The sequence below is a fragment of the Macaca thibetana genome, chromosome 6 (genome assembly GCF_024542745.1).
Source record: "Macaca thibetana thibetana isolate TM-01 chromosome 6, ASM2454274v1, whole genome shotgun sequence".
NCBI lineage: Eukaryota > Metazoa > Chordata > Mammalia > Primates > Cercopithecidae > Macaca > Macaca thibetana.
Window position 1 is genome coordinate 118,392,307 of NC_065583.1, and position 26,326 is coordinate 118,418,632.

General features: G+C 36.4%; 1 protein-coding gene across 1 annotated transcript in view; it reads right to left on the bottom strand.

The window, feature by feature from the left end:
* The window catches only part of ZSWIM6 (zinc finger SWIM-type containing 6), a 215,275-nt gene that overhangs the window by 18,888 nt on the left and 170,061 nt on the right, over positions 1-26,326 (bottom strand). The window contains 3 exon segments of the mRNA XM_050793723.1: positions 1,530-1,676; positions 1,950-2,126; positions 6,471-6,650. Coding sequence (XP_050649680.1) covers positions 1,530-1,676; positions 1,950-2,126; positions 6,471-6,650 — 504 coding nt within the window.

The window sequence follows — 26,326 nt, forward strand, 5'->3', positions numbered from 1 at the left end:
CACTTTCCTATTTTATTACATTTTAAACAAATTTTAAAAATCAACATTTATTCATAAAATGTATAATATGATTTTTTAAAAAAATCAGATGATCATCATGAACTGGCTTTCTTTTTGCACAGTATAACGAGTGCTGCACTCTTTGTTTGAATATTATCTTTTATACTATTCAGAAATAAATTCCTTTCACCATAGGCTGTGTATGTGTTGGAGGAAGAGGGATTTCAGAAAAATTTTCCAAAGTACCTAGCAATGTATTTTGCACACACCAGTGATGATATGAAGAACATGATGAACTGGACAAAGTCATGACTATTGGAGCTCTCACATTCTAATCCCATCTGAGCTTCCCCTTTCTTTGGTTCAAATGTAACTTTTGACTTTTTTTCACTGTAGGGTGACGGTGTTAACTTACATTCATAATACTTTCAATATAGAGTGTGTTAAAGTGCAAGTGTCTGTTAAAAGTTACAACAGATACTTGCTCCAACCTCTAGCCTTTTAATAATTTTTAGTTGTACTCTAGTATGTGTATAATCACCCAAGCATTAAAAACAAAATTATAACCAAAACAACAACAAAAACAAAAACCCAGCAACTAAAACTATGCCTCTTAATGAAAAATAAAATCACAGAGTGAAAACAAACCTGCTAAAGAAACATAAAAATAAAATTTATACCTATGGAAGGAATAAGATGTGCATAGATTAATCAGAAAAAGCATATACATTTATTTATCTGATCAGGGTCTTATGCATGTAATTCAATCCTTTGCAATTATTATTACTCAGTAATGATTACTCAAAATTTCAAAGATTAATAAACTGAGACAAAGAGAAGTTAAATGGGTTCTTTCAGCTGACAGCTCATCAAATGTCATTTACAGAACTTGAAAAATCCAGTTCTGTTCTGGTCACTTTAAGTAAATATAATAACATGTCCTGATGTACAAATTATTACAGCTAAAAAGTTTTAGAATGCTTACACATTGTGCCAAGCTTTGTTTTAAGTGCTTTACAGAAATTAACTTGGTTTAATCTTCTCAACAACTCTAAGAGATAGGCCCTCTAACTGAGCCTCATTCCACAGAAGAGAATTCAAAATCTCAGAGACATCAACTGATTGCCTAAGATACACACTTGGGACATTAGGATTGCTGGGATTCAGGCATAGGCTGTGTCCTTACTGTAAGAATTAAAATGCACTTCCACAAAATAAGGTATTTAGCTAACATGCATTTTAAATAATTTAGACATACTAAATAGTTACTAAAACGATAAAGAAAATTCTCCCCCTTAAAAAATTAACCTGAGAGATTCTTTAAAACAATCTTTGCTTACAACATTCAACCAAGAAAAAAAATGCCCCAAATTTCTCACAGATCAGCCATTAAATATTTTTAAATGAATGGTGAGTAAAGCCATCATCTATGGTTCTAGTTCTAAAAGCCATCTCTCCCAGAACACAAAACCTAGTAATGTCATCACCAAGAATCCCATTCTAATGGAAACAAACTCCTTCACATTCACCTTTTTTTTGGGTTCGGAACATTTCCAACTGTTTCTGCTGCTGTCGTCTTAATGTATTAACAATAGCTATTGCTAGTCTCAGTGCTTCTCTGGGGTACCCATGAGAACGTAATGCGTCCACTCTTGCACAGGCTGTAGGAACATGTTCTAAAACAGAAAGTCAAGGGGGTAAAGTTGCCACTGTCAGATATATCCATAAAAAAAGAATTTAATAGTAAGATGTTTCTTCCAAAATACTATTAAAAAGACACAAGAAACCATTTCTGAACTTGGATTTGAATGAAAAACTCAGCTCCTATTGCCAAGCATTCATCCATCTCCCATTGAATCCTTCAATTCTCCACCTCCCACTCCAGTAATGCTATAGAAACTAAACAAAGAAGTAAGTCATGGAAATGTCTTTCCGGTTTGGTCACTTACCATGCCAGAGGGGCCACCCGCGGGAGTCGAAGAGGGAGTTTTCAGTGTCGTCATGGTAACAGTAGTTGGTGTATAGGTCACTGTTGATAATGTGCTGCAAGTGGCTATCCTGCCAGTGGAGATCACATGCCTCGATGGCTCGGGTGAACACTGTCCGATGTGGCCTGTTCGATGAATCTGTTTTTTCCACAATTCAGAAAGCCGTGTCAGCTATTATTCACATGTGAATAAATCAGTCATACCATTCTGTGGCCAGATGTTCATGAACACACCCACACACATTGTCCTGCACCCCCTAAGCAGAAGGGTGAAGGGTGAATACTCTCACATCCTAAGTACTAAGAGGCAGGTCAGCCCAAGAGCCACCATTCACTCACTTGTTTATCAAACACAAACACTCTGCAGCCATTAAAGCTAAGGTTAAAGGCGTCCTGCAAAAAGAATTGTCAAGTCTAGTTTCCATGCCAAATACACTCAAAGGAGGCACTCGGCACAAAAATCACATGAAAACTCACTGCTCCCCACTTCTGAGGTGCTGTGGTGGGCTGCCCTGATGGGATCAACAGCTCTCACAAACACTATGCAAGAGATGCGACACCAGCCATGGAACCTTTCAGGATTATGCAGTCAGCCTTTAAAGATATGCATAAGGGTTGTGCTTTTGGTTGTATTTTTTAACTATATTGTGCGGTTTTGCACAATTAAAACTATTATGCTTCTTGGGATATAATGCTTAAATACCACTTTATATCCCAAAGGGCATAAATGCATATATTTAACATTTCACAAAGCCACACAACATAGCTACAAAACAAACCAGCGCACTTACCTTGCCCCTACAGGCTGCCTCCTGACTCCTGGGCAGGTTCCATGACTGGTGTGATGTCCCCAGCATAGTGTATGCCGGGGCATCACAAAAGAGCAGAGCCATACACTCCGAAGAGGGTTCAAGTTTCAGGACCTGACGGAGAAAAGAAATGTTTGGGGAATAAAGGATATTCTCACCCCAACTCCTGGGATTATTCAATTCCTAAGGATCATATGGTTCAAATTCTACCTGCACACCCACCCCTTGGGTTTCCACTCTAAACTTACCTTCAACTGTGGCACAAACTTTAGCAATCCTCAGCTGGAAATCAGGTTAACAAACTATTTCTATTTATGTGTACTTAACCTAGTTCAAGTATAACCCCTCATTGTTCTGAGACTTAATTAAATGAGAAGCAAAATCTGGAGCTTCCTTAATTGGTAACATTTCATTTTCCTGTCAACTGGACCTTTGGCTGAGCACAGACATAAGGGAAAACACAAAAATCAAAGGACAACTGAATTGAGAAGAGATTGGAGAACTCATCTACGTCAACCCCTTTACTCTGCTGATGGAACTGAAAAGCAAGGGAAGTAAAGTGACTTGCCAAGGTCACACCGTCAGGCAGTGACAGTGGAGACCAAAATACAGATATCCTTATTGCAAATTCAGCTAATTCAGCTGGTTTGGAAAGGCTTTTGACAGGTCTTTAACAAAGAGACATTACTTCAGTTTGGTCTCAGGTCAACTTAGCTATCTGTACCTGAATGGTAGACACATCAAAATGCATGTGTGATAGATCATTTGAGAGGCACAAATAATGATGATCTGTTATGGCTCCCACCCAGACTCCTCACTAGAGGTGGATGGATAGAGAAACTGCAAGGGAGAAGGCAAAGCCCTACATTTAAGGACATTTTGAATCTATTGGGGCTTTCTGCTGAGCAGAATAAATATACCCATACCCAGCAAGAAATTGGTTCCATGACCTCTCACAGTCAATTGATCAAATGTTTCAAAGTCCAAACCTCACATAAGTGTTTTTTAGCCTCATGTAAGTATCTTTTGTAATTTCATTTATTTTGTTAAGCTGAAATCATAGAAACAAAATTTAAAACTAAAACGAGACTTTAAAAGAGCAACTTAGTATTATGCATGTATTAAGAGAGTGAGTTAGAGGTCTGCCTATTGATTTGGCTCAAATAGCAAGCTGTTAACATGATTCCACTTTTATACAATATTAATAAATACCTGAACCTTTCACATGTTTCTATGTGACTGTATAAGCATAGAGAAATATAGAGTATACACACTAGACTTTTAACATGGTTAGCTCTAATAAAACCAATGACAACAAAAAAGGCTAAATACTCATGAAATGAAATTTAAATGAAAAGTCCTGTAATAATATGGGAAACACATAAAATTAAGTATGTAGCTAGATATAAAAGATATACAATTAAAAATCTGGTTTGACTAGGTATCAAAATTAGTCAACTTTTAAAATCTTGAATGTCTGTGGTTATTCAATTTTGCAGTAAGATTGAAAAAAGAGAAATAATTATCTTGATCAATTTTTTAAATGATAAATACATACATTTGTAAGAATTTTTAATAAAGTATACAAAATAGCAATACATGCTGATTAAGGAAAACTTGGGAAATTAAGAAAAGTAAAAAGGAGACATTCTTAGTTCTTTTACTAAAAAAATTATAAAATTGGCTATCATTTTGGTATATTAAAAAAAGTATTCTCTTTCAAAGGGTGTAATTTGCAATGTTGTTATTCATTAACTCTAATAAATTATCTCAGCAGAGGCAGAGCCTGGATAAGCCCGACATTCACTCTAACGTGTAAACACAAGAAATTCTGCCCATGGCCTATACTGTGTGCACACTCAGTCCAGCTGTAATGGCACAGCTGCTGGACTCTACCGGCCACCACAAGCTCTCCCCTGGGGAGCCAGCTCAGCTATACAGGGAAGGCACTACAGGTATGAACACCAAACCTCCTCTATAGGCATGTATCTTCTGACAGCCCCTCAGCAGGATGGGGGTATTCTGCTAAAAGTAGGTACCCTGGTGCCTTTAGGTCCAACAGATGTAAACACTGCCCTTAGAAACAAGGTCCTGACTTTGTATCACCTAGGACAAACTGTAAGTGAAATGAACTTTTTAAGTTTGGAGGCTGGACCACTTCTTACCAGCTTTCTAAGGCCATGAAATATTCATGCTTAATCAAGGGTAACAGAATAAATGGAACGTAAAAAGTAAAATGTAAAATGTTTGAGTAGCAGTCCCCAAAAGCAGTAGGGAATAAAACATAGTATAAATAGAAGGGGATTAAGGATATTACCTACGTAGATGCAGGCATACCCTTTCCTAGCAATGGAAGAGAGTAAATGTTGAACAACTAAACTTCAAAATTCTGAGCACCTGGAAAAAAACTGGGGTTATGTGGGATACATTTATTTTCTTTGAAGTTATTAAATATAATCATCATGGGCAATAAAGATATGACAGACTTCAAATACTGAATTCCCATGGCAAATCTTTCCAGACAAGGCAGAGTCAGACAATTGTCTTTCTCAAGTCCTAAAACTTCTTTTTCATTGGAAAAGTCCCTATGGAGTAATATGTATCATTTTCTTTCTTTGCAGAGACTAAAAACACTATACTAACATCACATTCAAACTCAGCACATTGTTCCAGTTATTTCTAGTAGTACAAATTCTGCATGTGGCTAGTACATAGAGAATGTAGTCTTGATTCTGAATCCTAATGTTCTCTAATTCCCACCTTGCTTCTATCGTGACTTTCAAATCTTTCAAATTTTCTCCCAAAAAATGCACTGAATCATGCAAAAATAGTGTCATGAATTAGTTAATAAAATTTCTATTTGCAAGAACTAATTACTTAAGAATTTCATTTTGAAAGGGAAGAGAACATTTTGCAGCAGGTAGAAGGGAAAAATGGGGCCAAGGAACGAAGTATTTTAAAGATAGGAGAGACTTGGGTTGAATACATAGGTACAATAGAAAGGGAGAAACTAAAAAAAAAAACGAGACAGAAATGAGAGACAGAGGTTCTTTTGGAAATGTCTGGGAGCATTTCTTGGTTGTCCCAAAACTTGGAGGGCACTATTAGCCTACAGCAGGTGGGGACAACCATGCTATACAACCCCTCACAATAAAAAAATTTCCCAGTAAAATGTCAACAGCATTCTATGTCCTTCAATCGAGTCACAAAATATTTCCTTACTACATTTTAAAACTAAGATTTTTTAAGGGACTAAATTATACAGTAGATCAAACATGGATTGACCAACAAAGATAAAAACATATAGCTCCTCAAGCCTCTTGATAGTTTTTTTAAAAGTAATATATTAACCATCCTACTCCATGATCTCTTTAAATTAGAAAAGAATGTCCATAATAAATCACTGATAGGCCATTTTAACATACTAACATATAAAATAAGTATTATATCCATCCATATTCTGAGAATATAACAAAAGCATACAAATATCTCAGTTAAATTTAAAATATACACACAGACACACATACACTCACAGTCAACACATATTAAGTACTGGAGTTGTAAGTTCTTAAGCTGGTAAAATCATTTTCCCATATACATTGTAAGTTACTATTATAAGCACATACGGATAATTAAGTAGCTACAAATTGAGCAGAACATTATGGTGGACTCACCTTGGTTGGCATTTGCACCCTGAGGCAGAGCATTGGTTAAGTTGGGTAATTCACTGCCATGATTTCCGTCTTCCCACGGACAGACATCAACACTGTTCCATTTCTTCAGCTGTTTTAGCCAACTGGCCTTTTGCTCCAACTTGCAGTGGGGGTTTAAAACTATACACATCCACAGAGCACCTAATTTAAAGGAGGAAAGGAAAGTAAAATTTTTAAAAATTATAAAAATATCCAATGTTATCAAGTTAAATGTTTAAATTTATTAAAATTTAAAAATGTAACTTATACTTAAAATTTTAAATTATTTAAATTATCAAGTTAATTATAAACAATTTCAAAATAGACCCAAGTCAGTCATTTTTATAACTCAATTCTCCTTAATGTAAGCCACAAATCCCACAGAGAGTTTACGGAAAGGAGGACAACAGATCCAAGGTTTGAACCAAAGATCCAAATACTCTTACATAATAAAATATACTTCATATTTCACAAATGCCAATAGTAATCAACTTCTTACTTGCATGATATTTTAGATAAAAATGCCAATAACATATACAATCTCAGGGTCCAGTTTACAGACTCTATACATGGATACTGCAATATATCACTCTAAATGGTTCTGCACAAAAATTGGATTTACTTTCTAAAATTACTTTTTATAATAAAATCATTAAGGCATATAGTAGACACAACTTCCTCTTCTCCTTATAATTTCAAACTTGATTATGCTTATTAATTAGTATGCATATTTATATGTCAGTAAAATGTGAATAGTTTTGGGCAAAAAAAAGCCAGTAAAATAGGTCTTTCAAAATTAAAATTCATTTAAACATACTTCCCTAAATGATTTAATCAGTAACTGATTTTAAAAATATAGTTGAAATCACTAAATGTATATCTTCATGAGTAAAATTACTCAACTGTAATCAAAATTTCCCTAGTTTTTCAAAAGAAAGGCAATCATACATTTAGAATAAAGCCATAACTCATAATTTGAATAATTAAGGTCTGATAAATTTATTATTCCTTTCTACATTCTTCAAAGTAGAAAATTCAAGCAAATATTTCACAAATTTTAAAAGTTCAAGTTTTACTTAAATTTCAAAGCAAGACAGATACCAGCATTCCAAAGCTTTTCATGACACAACTTCTTTGGAAACGTATGTGTGCGTGTCTGTTTATGTTTTAATCATTTGTTAGTTAAATGCATAATAATGGTAGGAATGAAAACTGTTTATGTTTTATTTGTCCAAAAGATATGGCTTACATTCTTCCTCATTAAAAATAAACAAGCTTATACCATTAGGGCAGGGGTCCCCAACCGCCAGGTTGCAGACTGGTACCAGTCTGTGGTCTGTTAGGAACTGAGCCATGGCCTGTTGGGAACCTGGCCGCACAGCAGGAGGTGAATGGCGGATGAACAAATATTACCGTCTGAGTTCTGCCTACTGTCAGATCAGCAGTGGCATTAGATTATCACAGGAACATGAATACTACTGTGAACTGCGCATGTGAGGGATCTAGGCTGCATGTTCCTTAAGGGAATCTAACTAATGCCTGATAATCTGAGGTGATACAGTTTCATCCTAAAAGCATCCTCTCCCACCCCCTAATCTGTGGAAAAATTGTCTTCCATGAAACCAGTCCCTGGTGCCAAAAAGGTTGGGGACTGCTACATTACAGTATCTATTATTTTAAATATCAAATAGCTTTCATGAACAGAAAACAAAAAGGGCCACAACCTATCTAAGCCACAGATACTTACAACCTGCATTTCTATATTTTAAAATACCAATTAAAAATAAAACATGGCTAGCGAAGATGGAGTAAGCCCATGCCCATCCCTCCCAATGATAACAACAAAAACTTTGGACAAAACACAAAAAGTAGTAGTAACCTGAGGATTCTGAAAAGTAACAGCAAGCAGATTGGAGAGAGAAAATAAAACCTGGAGAAGCAACCCTAATGGGGGTGACTTGCCATTATGTTTCCCCTTCTTCTTTTTCTCCTAGCATTGAAATAAAATTAGTACCATCCAGGGAACTTTATAAATGACACATGCAGCAAAAACTTGAGAACCCTCATCTAGCTGGTATAAGCACAGGGAAAAAGGACCCCCAAACCAGGAGCTGAAAAGGGGGATCTCTGAATTCTGTGTACAAACTGATACAAGTCCTGGTCACACTTCATGTGCATGAGACAGATCCAAGGCAGTATAACCAAGGTTTTGAAAACTAACTGACATTGGAACTATCACCCAGTGGACGGGAAACAATGGTCTGAATCTACCTTGGTTTGCTGCATGCTTTAAGAAATTTTTAAAAACAATCTCCTGAGGATTTCAATTATTTAAACAATCCCCAGGCTCTCATGATACAACATTCAAAATGTCCAGGACCCAAAATTATGTGACTTACAAATAAACAGCAAAATGCCACCAATTCCCAAGGGGAAAAAATAGTCAACAGATACCAAGCAAGATGAACCAGATGTTAGAATTATCAGTCAGAGGCTCTATACCAACTATTATAATTAAGGTCCATGAAATGAAGGTAAACACTATTGAAAGGAATAGAAAGGCAGTTCTCAGAAGTGAAATATAAACTATAAAAAAATGAACTAAACAAATTTTAGGGCTAACAAAACAATATCTGAAATTAAAAATTAACTGGATGAGATCAACAGCAGAATGGAGATGACAGAGGGAAAAGTCAGTGAATGTGAAGCTAGAAATGATCTCAACTGAAGAAAAGAGAGAAAAACAACTAGGCATAAATGAGCTGAGCCTCAAAAACAGGTAAGAAAATATCAAAAGGTTTAACATTTATGTCATTCGATTCCCAAAAGATGAGGAGAAGAAAAAAATTGGAAGAAATCATGACTGAAAACCTCCCAAATTTGTAGAAAGATATGAAGTTACAGATCCAAGAAGCTTAGCCAACCTCAAATAAGACAAATTCAAAGAAAACCATTCCCAAATATGTCATAAACTGCTGAAAAGCAAAGATGAAGAAAAAAATCCTGAAAACAGAGAATATCAAAATACCATACATAGAAGAATAGTGACTTGAATAATTAGAAGTTTCTCATCTGGAAATAGAATACAATCTTTAAAGGATTAAAAGAAACTAAAGTGTCAATCAGAATTCTATGTCCAGCAAAAACATCATTCAGGAGTGATGATGAAATATAACCACATCCAGATCAGGGAAAATTTACAGTATTCGTTGCCAAGACATCTGTTCTAAAAGAAATGTTGAAGGAAATTCTCTACGCTGAGGAGAAATAGTATCAGAAGGAAACCTGGAAGTTCAGGAATAAAGGAAGAACAATAGAAATGACAAACATCTCAGTAAATAGATCATTTTTGACTTTTAAGTTCTTTAAAAGTATGACTGTTAAAAGTAAGAATTTAAGCAGCATCTTGTGGAGTTTTAAATGTATATAGAGGTACTGCACATGACAACTATAACATAAAAAAAGGGAGAGTAAAGGAAAAAATATACATAAAAACTGTATCTATAAACTATATATACATTATATATATACATTTGCCATGTTAAATGGCATGTAGAGCCTAACAACCACAAAACTATATATATATATATATACAGTTTATATATATATGTATATTTTTGTTATATTCTACATGCCATTTAACATGGCAAAAATATTAACTTCAAATAGACTATGAAAGCTTAGGTCTGTTTACTATAATACTGATACCACCAAAAATATTCCAGGAGATACAAACACAAAGGATAATAGAAATTAAATTATAATAAAACATTTTTAAAATAAGTAATCCAAAAGAAAGCAAGAGAGAGGGAAGAGATGAACGGAAACAGAGAGAATAAACAAAAAAAAATGATTAAATTGTAGACCTAAATTCAACAGCCACATCAATAATTATATAAAATATAAATGGTCTAAACATATAAATTAAAAGAAATGGTCAAATCAGGCTAAAATACAAGACCCAAATCTTTCTTATACTGTGTATAAGAAATCTACTGTAAATATAATGACATAGATTAAATGTAAAAGGATGAAAAAATATATATCATGAAAAAACACTACAAAATAAAGCTGGCATGACTATACCAGTATCAGATAAAGCGACTTTAGAACAAGGAATACTATACCAGGTATAAAGAGGGGCATTACATAAAGATAAAAGGGTCAGTTTTCCACAAAGTTTTCCATAATCCCAGACGACTCTGCTGCACCTCACAATAAGACTTCAAAATACAGGAAGCAAAACTGACAGAACTTAAAGGAGAAATAGACAAATCCACAATTATATTTGTAGACTTCAATATTCTTCTTTCAGTAACTAATAGAACAAGTAGTCAGAAAATTAGCAAATACTTGAACACTGCTATGGTCTGAATGTGTCCCCCAAAGTTCATGTGTTAGAAACATGATCCCCAATGCAACAGTGTTGACAGGTGAGGCCCTTACGAGGTGATTAGGTCATGAAGGCTGCGCTCTCAAGCTGTTATGGTGGGAGTAGGTGAGTTATCTCAGGAGTGGGTTTCTGATAAAAGGATGATTTGGGGCCTCTACCCTACTCTCTTGCATGCGTGATTATCTTGCCCTTCTGTCCTGTGTCATGGAATGATGCAGCAAGAAGGCCCTTGCCAGATGCAGGACCCTCAGCCTTGGACTTCCCAGCCTCCAGAACTGTAAGAAACAAATCTCTGCTCTTTATAATTTACCCAGTCTCAGATATTCTGTTACAGCAGCACAGAAAGGACTAAGATGAACAATACCAACCAACTAAACCTGACATTTATAAAGCACTTCACCTAACATTAGCAGAAACAAACAAACAAACAAACACCTACTGTTCATTTATTTATTTACTGAGACAGGGTCTTGCTCTGTCACCCAGGCTCGAGTGCAGTGGAATGATCATAGCTCCCTGCAGCCTCAAACTCCTGGGCTGAAGGAATCATCCTACCTTAGCCTCCCGAGGAGACAGGGTCTCACTATGTTTCCCAGGCTGGCCTCAAACTCTAGCTGTCCTCAAGCAGTCTTCCAGCCTCAGCCTCCGAAAGCTCTGGGATTATAGGTGTAAGTAAGCCACTGTGCCCAGCTAAAACCTACTATTTTAAAATGTACAAAAAACATTCACCAAGATAGTCTATATTCTAGGCCATAAAACAAATTTTGACAAATTTAAAAGAAGTAAAATCACACCAGGTATACATTCTCTGACAAAACAGAATTAACTCAGAAATTAATAAAAGAAAGATATTTGAAAAATTCCAAAATATCTGGAAATTAAACATGCTTCTAATAACTCATGAGTCAAAGAAATAGTCACAAGGAAAATCAGAAAATACTTTGTATTGAATAAAAATGAAAAATATTTTGAAATTTATGGTATACAGCTAAAAAAGTGTTTAGAGAAAAATTTAGAGCACTAAATGCTTACAGTGGAAAATGAAAAGGATTCAAATCAACGATATAAATATCGACCTTAAGAAAACAGAAAAAGATTGAGAAACCAAAGCCAAAGAAAGCAGAAAGGAAGAGATCAGAAATCTATAAGACTGAAAACAAGCAGGAAAAAAAAAATCAATGAAACAAAAGGTGGTTCTTTAAAAAGATTCATAAAATCAATGAAGCTATAGCCAGGCTGACACACACACACACACACACACGGAGAGACAGAGAGAGAGAGAAAGAAAGAGAGAGAGCGGGGGAGAGAGAGAGAGAGAAGATACACACTACCAGTGTCAGGAATAAAAAAAGGGCACATCGGCCAGGCGCAGTGACTCACGCCTGTAATCCCAGCACTTTGGGAGGCTGAGGCAGGTGGATCGCCTAAGGTCAGGAGTTTGAGAAACTCCAACGGCCAACATGGTGAAACCCTGTCTCAACTAAAAATACAAAAAAAAAAATTAGCCGGGCGTGGTGGCATGTGCCTATAAACTCAGCCACTTTGGAGGCTGAGGCAGGGGAATTGCTTGAATCAGGGAGGTGGAGGTTGCAGTGACATCATTATAGATCTCAGAGATATTAAAAGGATCCTAAGGGAATACTCTGGACAACTTTATGCTCATAAATTCTACAACTTAGATAAAATGAAAAAATTCCTTGAAAGTCACAAACTACCAAAGCTCACTCAAGAGGAAATAATAACCTAAATGGATGTAAATTAATTAAAGAAATTAAGTGTGCAGGTAAAAATCTCTAACAATACAGATCCAGATGTTTCCCTGGAAAAGTCTACCAAACATTTAAGAAATAGTATCAATTCTACACAATGTCTTCCAGAAAATGGAAGAGGAGGGAAGGGTTCCCCCTGTGTGAGGCCAGCATTATTACCCTGATAGTAAAACCAGATGAAAACATTATAAGTAGACTCAACTGCAGATCAATATCCCTTATGAACATAGAAGTAAAATGCCTCAACAAAAATGTTAGCAAATCTAATTAAGCAATTATCAGAAAAGGAAAATACACAACATACGGTTTATCACAGGAATGCAAAGCTAGTTTAACATTCAAAAATAAATTAGTATAATTCACCATATTCAGACTAATGAAGAAAAACCGTATGATAATCTCAACAGATACAGAAAAAGTATTTGGCAAAATTTGACATTCCTTCATGATAAAGCAAGCTCTCAGAAAACTAGGAATAGGAGCTAACTTCTTTAACCTAATAAAGGGCATCTGCAAAAAATCCTACAGTTAACACAGTAATAGTAAAAGACTGAATATTACTCCCCTAAGATAGAAACAAGGCAAAGATGTCTGCTCTTATCACTTCTATTCAGCATCACACTGGAAATTCTAGACAGGCCAACAAAGCAAGGGGAGGGGATTAAAGACATCAAGTGGAAAGGATAAAATTGCTCTTAGAACCAATAAGTATAACAAGGTCATATGATATACGCTCAAATGAAAAAAACAAAACAAAACAAAACAAAAAAACGCTTACCTCAAAACAAACAAAAAACTGTAGGTATATATGCTAAATATGAACAACTGGAAATCAAAACTTACCCAAAAAGTACTATTTATCTTAGCACCAAAAAATCTTAGCTTATAATTCTAAGAAAACAGGTGCAGTCTCTATGTTAAAAACTACAAAACACTGATGGAAGAAATCAAAGACAATACTGAAAAGTGGGAGGTTAACATGTTCATGGATTGGAAAACTCAATATTGTTAACATATCAATTCTCCCCAAATTGATCTATATATTCTACATAACCTCACTCAAAACGCTAGCCAGTATTTGTGTGTATACTGACAAGAAATGCAATAGAATGAATAGCCAAAACAATTTTTAAAAATGGCAAAGTTGTACGAAGGACAAAGACAAAAGATTTAGGACTCCTATAAAGCTACATTAATCAAAACTGTAGTAGTGATGAAGGGATAGGCACATAGATCAAAGGAACAGAACAGAGTTCAGAAATATACCTACACAAATGTGGTCAATTCAAGGTTCAAAGTCAATTGAAGAGAGAAAAGGTAAGTTTTTTCAACAACTGGTGCTGGGAACAATTAGATATTCGTGTGAAAAAAAATGAACCAAAATCCATATTATACACTTACTTCACAAAAAAATTAACTCAAAGTGGATCATGAACCCAAATAAAAAATTTAAAAAAACCTATAAAACTGCTAGAAAAAAGTTTAGGAGAAAATCATTGTAATCTTGATTTACGTAAAGATAATGTTAGATACAAAATCAAAAGCATGACCCATAAAAGACAAAATTGATAAAGTCGACTTCATCAAAATTTAAAAGTTTTATTCTACAAAAGACACTGTTAAGAGAATGAGAAAACAAGTTACAGACTAGGAGAAAATACTTGCAACTTGTACATCTGATAAAGGACTTGGATCTAGAATATGTAAACTTTCTCAAAACGCATTAAGGAGTTTAACTCAATGAAACTGGGCAGAAAAAAAAAAAAAAAAAAAAAAAGACTATCAAGCCAAGAAAAGACACAGAGGAAACTTAAATGCATATTAACTAAGTGATCCAATCTGAAAAGGCTACATACTGTATTATTCCAACTATATGACATTCTGGAAAAGAGAAAACTATGGAGATGGTAAAAAGAACAGTGGCAGCCGGAGTTTGGGTGCAGGAAGAGATGAATAGGAACAGCATAGAGGATTTTTAGCATAGTGAACTACTCTGATACTTCAGTGGTGGATACACGTATCATTATACATCTGTCCAAACCCATCAAATGCATACCACCAAGGGCGAATCTCTTACGTAAACTATGGACTTTGGGTGGTAATAAGATGTCAGTGTAGGTTCATCAATTGTATGACTCTGGTGGGGAATGCTGATAATGAGACAGAATATGCGTAAGTTGGGGGTAAGGAGTCTATGGGAAATCTCTGCTCAATTTTTCTGTGAATCTAAAACTGCTTTAAAAAACAGTCCATTTTTTTTAGAAAAGGGCAAAAAATTTAGAAAGACATTTTACCAAAGAAGATACATAGGTGGCAAATTGCAGACAAAAAAACATACTCAATACTGTTAATCATTAGGAAATACAAATTAAGATCACAATGAGATACCATTATATACATATTATAATAGCTACAATTATACAAAAAAAAATTTAACCTGACAGCAACTGTAGGCAAGGATGTGGAGCAACTGGAATGCTCATAAATTGATGTTTGAAGATAATAAAGTGGCATAGACTCTGGCAAACAGTCTGGCAGTTTCTCATGAAGTTAAATGTATTTTGACAATATGACCCAGCAATCCTACTCCTAGGGATTTGCCCAAGAGAAATACAAATTTATGTTCACAGGAAAACGTGTACAAGAATGTTTACAGCTGCTTAATTTGTAAATGTGAAAGACAGGAACCAATCTAGACGTCCCTCAACTAGTGAATGGATAAACAAACTATGGTACATTCATACAGAAGATACCACTCAGCAATAACAACAACAAAAACCCACTGATGTACACATAATATCTCAAATACACTACACTAAATAAAGGAAGCCAGAATCAAAAGGGTATACACACACAAACTTATAATTCAATTGATATGACATTCTGGAATGGCAAAACTAAAGGGACTGAGAACAGATGAGTGGTTGCTAGGGATTGGGACAGGATGAGGGAATTTTGGGGGGGTGGTAGACTGTTCTCTATCTTGATTGTGGTGGTGGTTACATGACTATATGCATTTGTCCAAACTCAAAACTGTACACTAAAAACTTTTAGTGTATGTATTTTTATAGTATTTACAGTATGTATTTTATAGTATAGTAAGACTTGTACAACCTTAAAAATTAAATAATTGTATTACCATTAATAGTCACCATTTATTGGGTGCCCACTACATGCTAGAGGCATCATATTTAGGGCTTTACAATCACTTATCATTAACTTGTTACAAGAACCCTTCACAGTCAGAATTACTATTCTATTTTGAAGATAAGTGTCTTAGTCTATTTAGGCTGCTATAACAAAAATACCATAAATTTGGTAGCTCATAAACAACAAACATTTACTGCTTACAGTTCTGGAGGGTAGGAAGTCCAACATCAAGGTGCAGATTTGGCATCTGGTGAGGGCATGCCCCTCATAGATAGCACCTTCTAATTGTGTCCTCACACGGGGAAAGGGGTAAACAAGCTCCCTCAGGCCTCTTTGATAAGAGCACTAATCACATTCCTGAGGGCTCCATCCTCATGATCTGATCACCTCCCAAGAGCCCCAGCTCCTAATGCCATCACCTTGGGGGTTAGAATTTCAACATAAAAATTTTGGGGCGGACACAAACATTCAGACCATAGCAATGAGAAAACTAAAACTCAGAGAGGCTGAGGTCCTTAAGAACAAGATGCTAAATATTCTTGGCAACTTTAAACAATGATTTCTATGATTTTGAAGAAAAAAAGAACTCCATAAAACTCAGATTTGCATGCTTACATTTCTCTAATTAGAAAATTTCCATTTTGCAGAATGAGAAAATTTTTAAAAACCAAGCCTTTATTAATTTGCTTGTAACATTCTTTTATTGCTCACCTCCCTAAAGAGAGGTTTCATCCTGAAAGATGTTCTTAATGTTAGATTCAAGTTCAAAGCTATAATAGATATGGTCTTTTATCTTAACAGTCATCACTACAAAAGCTGTAATTAGCCTTAATAACCAACTCAACCAAATTGAGCAAGTCATCTCCAAATTTTATTAATTCAGAGTCCCACTTTGGGCATTTATCTCCTTTCCCTTCAATACGCCTGAAACATTTGTAGCTTTACAAATAAAGCTATTTGATGATTAAACACTTCATTCTGCTGTCCCTCTGAATTAGTAACCCTTTAAGGACTTGGCCAAAACCAGGACAGAAGGCTCAGTGAGAAGTCATCATTTTCTGCACCTAACAGAGGACATGGCACCTAGTGAGGTACTACTGGTTCTTTCACAAAGAACACTTAATTATTTGCTATGAATTACAATAAAAGCAAGTTCAATACTTTTAAATTACTTTCCTGGCTTCAAGGCATCAAAGTATATAAAGGCTATTATCAAATTGCTGGTGTGTGCATCATCTAGTTTCTGAATTATCCATGGCACATATCAGCTCTAGCTTTTTTCTATCATCCAGCATGTTTCTAGTCTCCTTTCTAATACTATTCCTATTCCATACTCAGTGATTTTAGCAAAAAGATGGCACTGTAACATATAAGGCAAAGTAAACCAAAACTAGGAAGGCAATACCCCAGGGACGAAGAAGAAAAAAAAAAAAAAACAAAAAAAGCATTCGTCACACAAAGTAAATTGTTCCAATCCACTTAGTGGCCTTAAACCTATTCACATCTTACACCTAGCCAGTCAGAGAATATGGGCAGAATGCTGCTGAGGCAGAACACAAATCATCGTGCAAGTCATTTGGTTACTTCTGCATCCCCCCAAAAGCAGAGTGCCAGTGGGCAAGAACCCATACTCGGCAAATGTGGGTGGCAAGAATGAACTTTACTTCTTGAAAGCCAATCTTTTCCACCAAACATTCAGGTGTACAAATTATCACCACCATTTTGCCCAATCTCACACACCTATTGTTTACATTTCCAAGCAGAAGAAGTTTTTGATGAACAAGGTCTGATCTGGAAAGGTTAAGATATGGATTACCAGCCATAAGACTTTAGGCCAACACACTGAGGCTCTCGGTGATGGCAGTTCCCTCATTTAATCAATAGGAACAGTAATTTCTAACCTCATTGGGTTGTTTAGACTTGAGTGTTTTTGCTAAATGTTGAATTCACACAGCTTCAAAAGGTGCACTCCTGCAAACCACTGTGATCAAAGACTTGGACGTTGAAGAAATTGAGAATCAACAGTTAAAACAGAATTGGAGTGCTCAGACTAAAGAATCACTCAAAATCACTCTGAATACCCTTATTAAGTATTTTACATTTAATAAAATAAAACAAGACAACATATTAAACAAAAATCAGTAACTTTAAATACTTCTGAAACTTGTAATGATGAGTTCTTGAACAATTAATTTCCGCTTGGCATTGAAACACATTTCAATCTCTCCTTTTCCCTTGGTTTCAATGAGAGACTTTTAAATGTGTTTTGTTTTCCTATAGACATTATTCTCTCTAGCTCCCAGGACTCCAGTCTGGGCCTACAGGCAAAGAGAGTGATTTAAAGGTCTGAGATGCTTTGGCAATTTTCAAATCACTGGTGTGTGCATCACCTAGCTTCTGGATTATCCCTTGCATCCTTACCTACTCCCACCAGGAGGCATTTCTGAAACACATCCCCAACCCAACAGGGTTACTGAACATTTTCTCTGTCCATGGTAATCTCAAGCCTGTGAGTACTCTTCCTTCAGCTTCCCTCTCTCTGGACCAGCTCCCATAGTATCTTTGCCAAAACACTTCTAGTCTACCATCCACTCTGCCGTTTTAGTTTTAATGCCCAGGTTCCATAATCTTCTATAGGAACTTAAAGTTATCAGAACTTATTTTGGGGAAAAATCTAAGAAGTCAAACCATGTGAAATCTTACATAAGAGTTTGAAGATGATGATGAATTACTGTAAATGAAATATTATGAAAAATGAAAATGTATAATACTCTAAGACTGTGTTATACTCTTTCCTATAATATTGACAAACATCCAACTTAGTCCAATTCAAGGGCTATGATTAGGTGAAATAATAGAACTTCAGTTTTACACATCATTATATTTCACATTTCTGGGGTTACTAGCATTTGGAGAATAACCATTAGAAGAAGCATGAAGTACTGTCAGACTTATAACCACTGTTCTTGTTATGTATTAAAAACTACTCTAAAACTTAATTAATATAACAATATATCGTTATATCTCACAATTCTGTAAGTTAGAAATTCTCTCTCTCCTCTCCCCTTTCACCCTGTGTCAATATGGCCTGTCCATGTGGATAGCCTGGCAGCCTCAAGAGAGCCAGACTTCTTATATATAGAAACTCAGGGCTCCAAGATCTTTGAAGAGATGGGAAGTGGATGTTGCCAGTCACCCAAGGCTTGGGCCCAGGAACTGGCCCAAGATATCCTCTGATATATTCTGTTTATCAAACATGTATAAAAATCACCCAGATTCTAAAGGAGGGAACAAAGACTTCACATCTTCATGAGACAGTTACTAGTAAAGAATCTGTGGCCGTCTTTAGCCTATCACAGTTATCAAAAAAGATTATAAATTTGCTAGATTACAAAATAGAAAATTAAATTATTTGCAAATGAGTATAAGAATGTTGTTAGTTAAAATAATCAAACTCAAACAAACCATTCATCATATGAGAAGAGTTGTAAGTCAAGCAATACAAAGAAGTCATTATGAAAATTTAATAGTATAAAAGGTATCTCAATATACCTTGCGATATTTAACACTGGTTTGTATGCTAATTTTATCTCTTCAAAGAAAATCCTAACAATATCAGGTAACACATGTTGGATTTCTAATTAGATTCTACATTTAAAATTTTGAATGTCTTTAGGGTGCAAAGATTGCTCCACTTAATTCCACTAACATACTTCTAAAAGTGAGTGGCATCTACGCTTATTCACCCGATAATAATTGCTGCCATTTATTGAATGTTTACTTCACACTAACCCTGTACTTCACCCTCACATTAAAAAGAAACCCACTTTATAGATAAGGAAACTGATGTGCAGAGAGAAGTAGAAAATGGTGCTGCTATTAAGGGAGCCAGGATTTGGTCTAAGATTCGTGTTCCCCTAAAACCAATATTCTTAAACATTATGGTGTTTAACCTTCTATCTAGCTATGTGGTCAGAAGGTTCTTCTGTAAGTTGGTATGTGTATGTATAGTTACGTATATATGAATTCCAAAATAAATGATATTAGTCTTGACAGAATCACCATTCCATTCCTCATATTTTAGCATATAATATAAATAGTATATTATCATCTGAAATTATGAAGTATCCTTAAATGTAGAGCTAATAAACTCTGTACTTTATTTAACCACATGTTCTTAAGTACTTAGAACATGTCTCTCCCATAGGTACAAAAGCACATCCAACAAAAACTTACACAGGTCCATCTAGAAATAGCTTAAATTAACAAAAGAAAACTGCATTTTTCAAGACTGACAGGCAAAGGAGATAAGTAATTTCATTGTAGATTGAAACAGTAGATAAATAAAAGCTCAACTTATGATTCAAGACTGATTATTCAAGTCAGAAGAAATCTGTTTTCTCTGAAAACATTGCGATTGGCTCTGTTAGAGTTAAGTCAGTGTCAGCACTTCTGGAATAATGCACATGTATGCTGTTTGCCTGCTGGGGTGTGTTTCTGGATAGAGCATTATGATTTGTGACTGAATAAATCAGCTATTCATTGCTACCCCCCACCGTCAATAAAACTTGTTTTTCAAGTTCCTTCTCCTTCATGGATTTTTTGTTAACATAATCATCTCAGTAATTAAAATAAAAGCTGTACTTTTTGTGGGGTTTTTTGAACAATGAATTGATTAATTAAAAGCTACACACTTTCTATAAAAGATACCACTGGAATTTCTGACAAATATTGGTCTTCTCCATATATCCCAGGAAAACAACTGTGTATAATATCACTGGAGAAAGCACAGGGCCATCAACAGTGGGAAGTGGGGAGCAGCCAGTGGGGGCTGAGGAGCAGTACAACCAGCATCACTTCTCTAAAGGTGAATAAGAAAGGCAAGTGGCTCCCTTTCTTCTATCTCAAATTCAGAAAAACAAAGATTATTACAGGGAAAGTTTAATTTCTACTTTTTATTACGTTTATCATTATGAAGTAATGCCAGGCAAAGTAAAACAATCACTTTTGGTATTTCCCAGGCTTCCACGGCTATTAAACAATTCATAATATTTATCATATTTATTTTTGTTCTCAGAGGCTATCGTAAGAGTCTAGAATTTCATGCATGATCCAATTAACTAATTATACTTATTTAGAGGCCATGAAATGCCTAATTGCAGTCACAAATAGGTGATCACTGGCATAATTAGTTGTGCTAGCAAAACTACAGTCACGAAATTTCTTGGGTCAAACCACACTAAAATTGTGACCCTAATTATAGTATTGTTCTCAGTACAATGCTGTCTTAATATGTCAGCCATCCCATGTTTGGAAAATAACTTTTTTTTTTTCCTTTTGGAGACAGAGTCTCTGTTGCCCAGGCTAGAGGGCAGTGGCGCGATCTTGGCTCATTGCAACCTCTGCCTCTCGGGTTCTCCTACCTTAGCCTCCGGAGTAGCTGGGATTACAAGCGTGAGCCACCACACCCAGCTAATTTTTGTATTTTCAGAAGAGACAGGTTTCACTGTGTTGGCCAGGCTGGTCTCAAACTCTCAACCTCAGGTAATCCACCTGCCTCGGCCTCCCAAAGTGCTGAGATTACAGGCATGAGCCACTGCGCCCGGCCTGGAAAATAACTTTAACTGGTGAACACATTATCCTTTAAATTTGATATGCCAGTTTTTAATTCACTAAAACATTTCTAGGAAAATTCCAAAATAAAACCTCAGGAATACAGCAAAACTAATTCTTGAGATTGCTCCGGTCAAGCATGGCAAAACTGTTAGCTAAATGGCACACAATTGATTATCACTTAACCAAGTTCTGACAAAATTCTAAAGTAAAATAACCAAATGTTTGTTGTCAAGAAAGAAAATAAATCGGCCAGGCACGGTGGCTCACGCCTGTAATCCCAGCACTTTGGGAGGCTAAGGTGGGCAGATCATGAGGTCAGGAGATCAAGACTATCCTGGCTAACATGGTGAAACCCCATCTCTACTAAAAATACAAAAAATTAGCCAGGCGCGGTGGTGGGCGCCTGTAATTCCAGCTACTATGGAAGCTGAGGCAGGAGTGGCATGAACCAGGGAGGTGGAGCTTGCAGTGAGCTGAGATCACACCACTGCACTCCAGCCTGGGTGACAGAGTGAGACTCCATCTCAAAAAATGAAAAGAAAGAAAAAAAAGAAAGAAAGAAAGAAAGAAGGAAAGAAGGAAGAAAGGAAGGAAGGAAGGAAGGAAGAAAGAAAGAAAGAAAGAGAAAGAAAGAGAGAGAGAGAGAAAGAAAGAAAGAAAGAAAGAAAGAAAGAAAGAAAGAAAGAAAGAAAGAAAGAAAGAAAGAAAGAAAGAAAGAAAATAAATCATAGATATTCCTAAACAATTAACTGGCATCCTGGATAATGTTCCTCCCTATAAACCTGTGGCCCTTATCTGATATGTAGTCTTCCCATCCCATTTGATTTGTCGGTGCAGTCGGTCAACATGCAAGATACATCAAAAACAGCCTGACCTCACTGGAAGCCAGGTTCTATAGGAGGCCACCAGAGCCACCTCCTCCACCTCTCACTACCTTTCTCCTTTTCAAGAGAGGGAAGGAGAGAGGTAAAGAGAAACTAAAATTAAATAAATAAATAAATAAATAAATAAATTTTAAATCAGAGGGGAAAAAAGGCAGAATGATAGATGCTTTCTTATTTTGAGATACAAAAAGGCAAAAGGACAGTCAATAGCTGAAGGAATGTGAACTGTGGTAACCTGCAAGAACATTTTCCATGTGTTCTGCACTGGCTGCTTAACTTAGCCAGTTAAACATAAGAAACATAAGAAACTGTTCATAAACAGTTTCATGGTTCATCCAATAGTCCTGACTCCAAAGTCTATATAACTCTATCTCCAGAAGACTCAACTGACACATAATAGTGACTTGTAATAGTGACTTATTTTATTCTAATACATAAAATGCATTACATCTATTGCCAAAATTTTCCAAAACACGTCCTACATTATATTAACCTTGTTTCTATAGTTGTCTTAAGCTGTCCAGGGTTGCTTTTTATTTTTCATTTATTTATTCTGTTTCCTGACTAGACAGTAAGCTCCACAGTAGCAGAGCCTACAACTAAGGGCACTATAAACCAGCAGATTCTTGTTAATTTGTCTCCTATTCAAATGTCCACTATCCATATTTAGACATAAGTGCTTCCCTGAGCCACTGGTACAACGCCCTTCCATTCATTTGTCATGGAGAACAAATTTAGGACAAAAGACAATCAAGAGTCCACTAAAAAATAATCATATTTACCAAAGATTATTAGTATAGAGTGCTGATGGTCAGGACATCTATACTGCAGACACTTTAGCACTATATTTGTATAAAAATTCTAAGAAAACTGGCTTGCAATATTTCGTCAGATTGGAACTGTAATTCTATTCAAAAAAACAACTTCTTAACGCACTGACTTTTCTGTGGAGTTCAGAAAGAACCTGTGATGGGTGTTGGGTTTCCTAGAGAACAGAATGTTTCATTTTGCTCTAATTCATTCTATTACTGAATTAAACTTTGATGTATTGGTCTTGACAAGTGCTTCATGCTGATTGTATTGTGTATGATAGTATAATCACTCCCCATGCATTTCCCACTGGCTGGCTGATTAATGCAACAGATTACCTGCAGCATTGATGGCAAGGGGGAATCACTGCCCTTCTGTACTCTAAACTGTTTGTATTTCAGTGCGCATGTGTGTGTCCAGGCACACACACGCACCCATGAATATCACGCACATGGGTGGAGAAGGCTAGATAAAGCAGAAGAAGAAAATGGAGGACTCAGTAAAGATTAATACCTTTCAATCATTGTTTTCAGTACACCAAAAATAACTGCTTAATGTTTCCAAGTAAGTGTCAGCATTACACTTCAATTATTCGTTCACTTTTTTATTCACAAATATTTACCGAACATCAACTATAATATCAGGCACACTTTTTCACCTTCATAGGAAAAATAACTTTAAAAATTACTTTCACTATTTGTGGGAAGGAGGGGAAAAAAGGGGTAAGATTATCAAGTGGACATTAATACAGGAATAAAAAGAGGATTAAAAAGGATGGATACGATATTAGTTTAAATGTGCCAATAAAGACAATAACTGACGATAATACTATTAAATACAATGAGTGGTTAATGGTTTCCAAACATACAGGTATAGCTTTCAAATTATGTGATCTACATATGACCCTAATGCAAAGAACATCTTCTAGCGCATGGTCAATCTGTTCTGATGAACAGGTTGCTGGATATATTAATCTCATCTTCAAAGTGGCAGGGGGGAAACAGACTTTGTGATCTTGGGAGCATTTTGGAAGTATTCTTCCGAACAGGATTTTCTCTCCATTCCAAGCTTGTATTTGACCCAAGTGTCGTGTTTGGAATTCTCCCATCCAACTCATTCAACCCTTGATCATACACAAAGGAAGACTATGGTTTCCAATCTAAGCCACTTCGAGGTCCCTCTCTGATTCCTACTTTATTAATGCTTCTCACACTCTTCTCCAGGTTTGCTGAAACAGATTTTGAAATTTATTAATCCAGTTGGTCATAGCTTAAAATCACAGAGATTTGGCTTTCTATTTCAAAGGTTATCTTTGCAGCAGAAAGCACAGAGAACTGAGTGAGTTACCCACATTTCAGACAACTAGTATCATGACCCTGGCTATTCTGTCACCAGATCAAAGTCTAAGAAAATATCCCTAAGACTAGTTATTAACTCCCTAAAGCAAGTTAATGTCAGAAGACTCCGGCATTTTACTATACAGAGTCTCTTTCTTATATCAATTTTGGAATTTTAAAATAAAACACGAAAACGATGTTATACAATTATCAGACAAGCTTACAAGCAGCCTCACAAAAGTTCACTTGTTGCAAATCTTTTGCCGTCTTGCCTTCCCCTAAAGTATACAGGAGAAAGCTATTTATATAAATTAAAAAGTCATCCTTTGTCGGCCGGGTGCAGTGGCTCACGCCTGTAATCCCAGCACTTTGGGAGGCCGAGGCGGGCGGATCACAAGGTTGGGAGATCGAGACCATTCTGGCTAACACGGTGAAACCCTGTCTCTACTAAAAATTACAAAAAAATTAGCCGGGCATGGTGGTGGGCACCTGTAGTCCCAGCTACTCGGGAGGCTGAGGCAGGAGAATGACGTGAACCCGGGAGGTGGAGCTTGCAGTGAGCTGAGATCGCGCCACTGCACTCCAGCCTGGGCGACAGAGTGAGACTCCATCTCAAAAATTAATAAAAATAATAAAAATTTTTTAAAAAGTAATCCTTTAGTATGGCAGTCCCCAACCTTTTTGGCACCAGGGACCGGCTTTGTGGAAGACAAATTTTCCACGTATGAGGACTGGGGACAGAGGTGGTGGGTTGGGGGGGTGGCTGCCGGGGCATGCTTTTGGGATGAAACTATTCCAACTCAGATCATTAGGCATTAGATTCTCATAAGGAACATACAGTCTCGATCCCTCACATGTGCAGCTCACAATAGGGTGTGTGCTCCTATGAGAATCTAATGCCACTGCTGATCTGACAGGAGGTGGCACTCAGGTGGTAATGCTCACTTGCCTACTACTCACCTCCTGCTGTGCGCCCTCAGTTCCTAACAGGTCAAGGACTGATACTGGTCCACAGTCCGGGGATGGGGGAACCCCTGCTTTAGTACATGTCTAATAAGAGTACCTATTAAAAGCCTATTGAAGATAGTGATTATCAAGCATGCATATAGTATCGGAATCCTTTCCTCCAGAATAATCTTGATGAAAACTCTAGTAGTAATGTGGTAAAGTCACACTGCTCTGATTGAGAAGGATCTGCCTCGTGCCTTCAGCACTCTCTTCCCCCTGACCCCAAACCTAGGGACTCTGCAGGGCAGTGTCTGAACACCCCTCTAAGGACAACCATTTTTAACTTCCTTGGGTTTTCCTCCCCCTCATGAGCCTAATGAAGCTTAAATTAACTATGATAGCATTTACAAAGCACCTTGCTTGATATTGGCACATACACAGAGCTGCCTAAGGAGCTGCTTCAGCCTTCCCTTTGCTTCTACTTCTTTCCTTCCTGCTCCTGGCATCCCTGATTCTCTGTGAAGCCCCTGGGAATCCCAGATGGCTTAAAATGAAGCTTCTCAGACCTCGTTAATTTTTGTACACTGCCACTTCACGGTAAGAAAAGGTGAAGGGAAATTTTCTTCCCCAGCTTGTCTTGCTTCATTTTCACTCTCGCTCTCCCCCTCCACCCTACCATGATAGCACTCTCTAGATCCACAGCCTAGTAAGGAGACTTCCCTAGTCAGATTTCCCATTGGTGGATGTTTCTTGAAGGCAAGTGCAGTCAGTACTGTCTCTTAGGAAACAGGAAAAGTAGGGAGAGAACTTTTCTAAGAATTGTGAGGAAGAAGAGGACACCTTATACCAATGCTATGACATTCCTATTAACCACTAATGTGAGAAGAGTATCTACTGTCAATGGACTAATGCTGTAAGTAGAAAGATGACA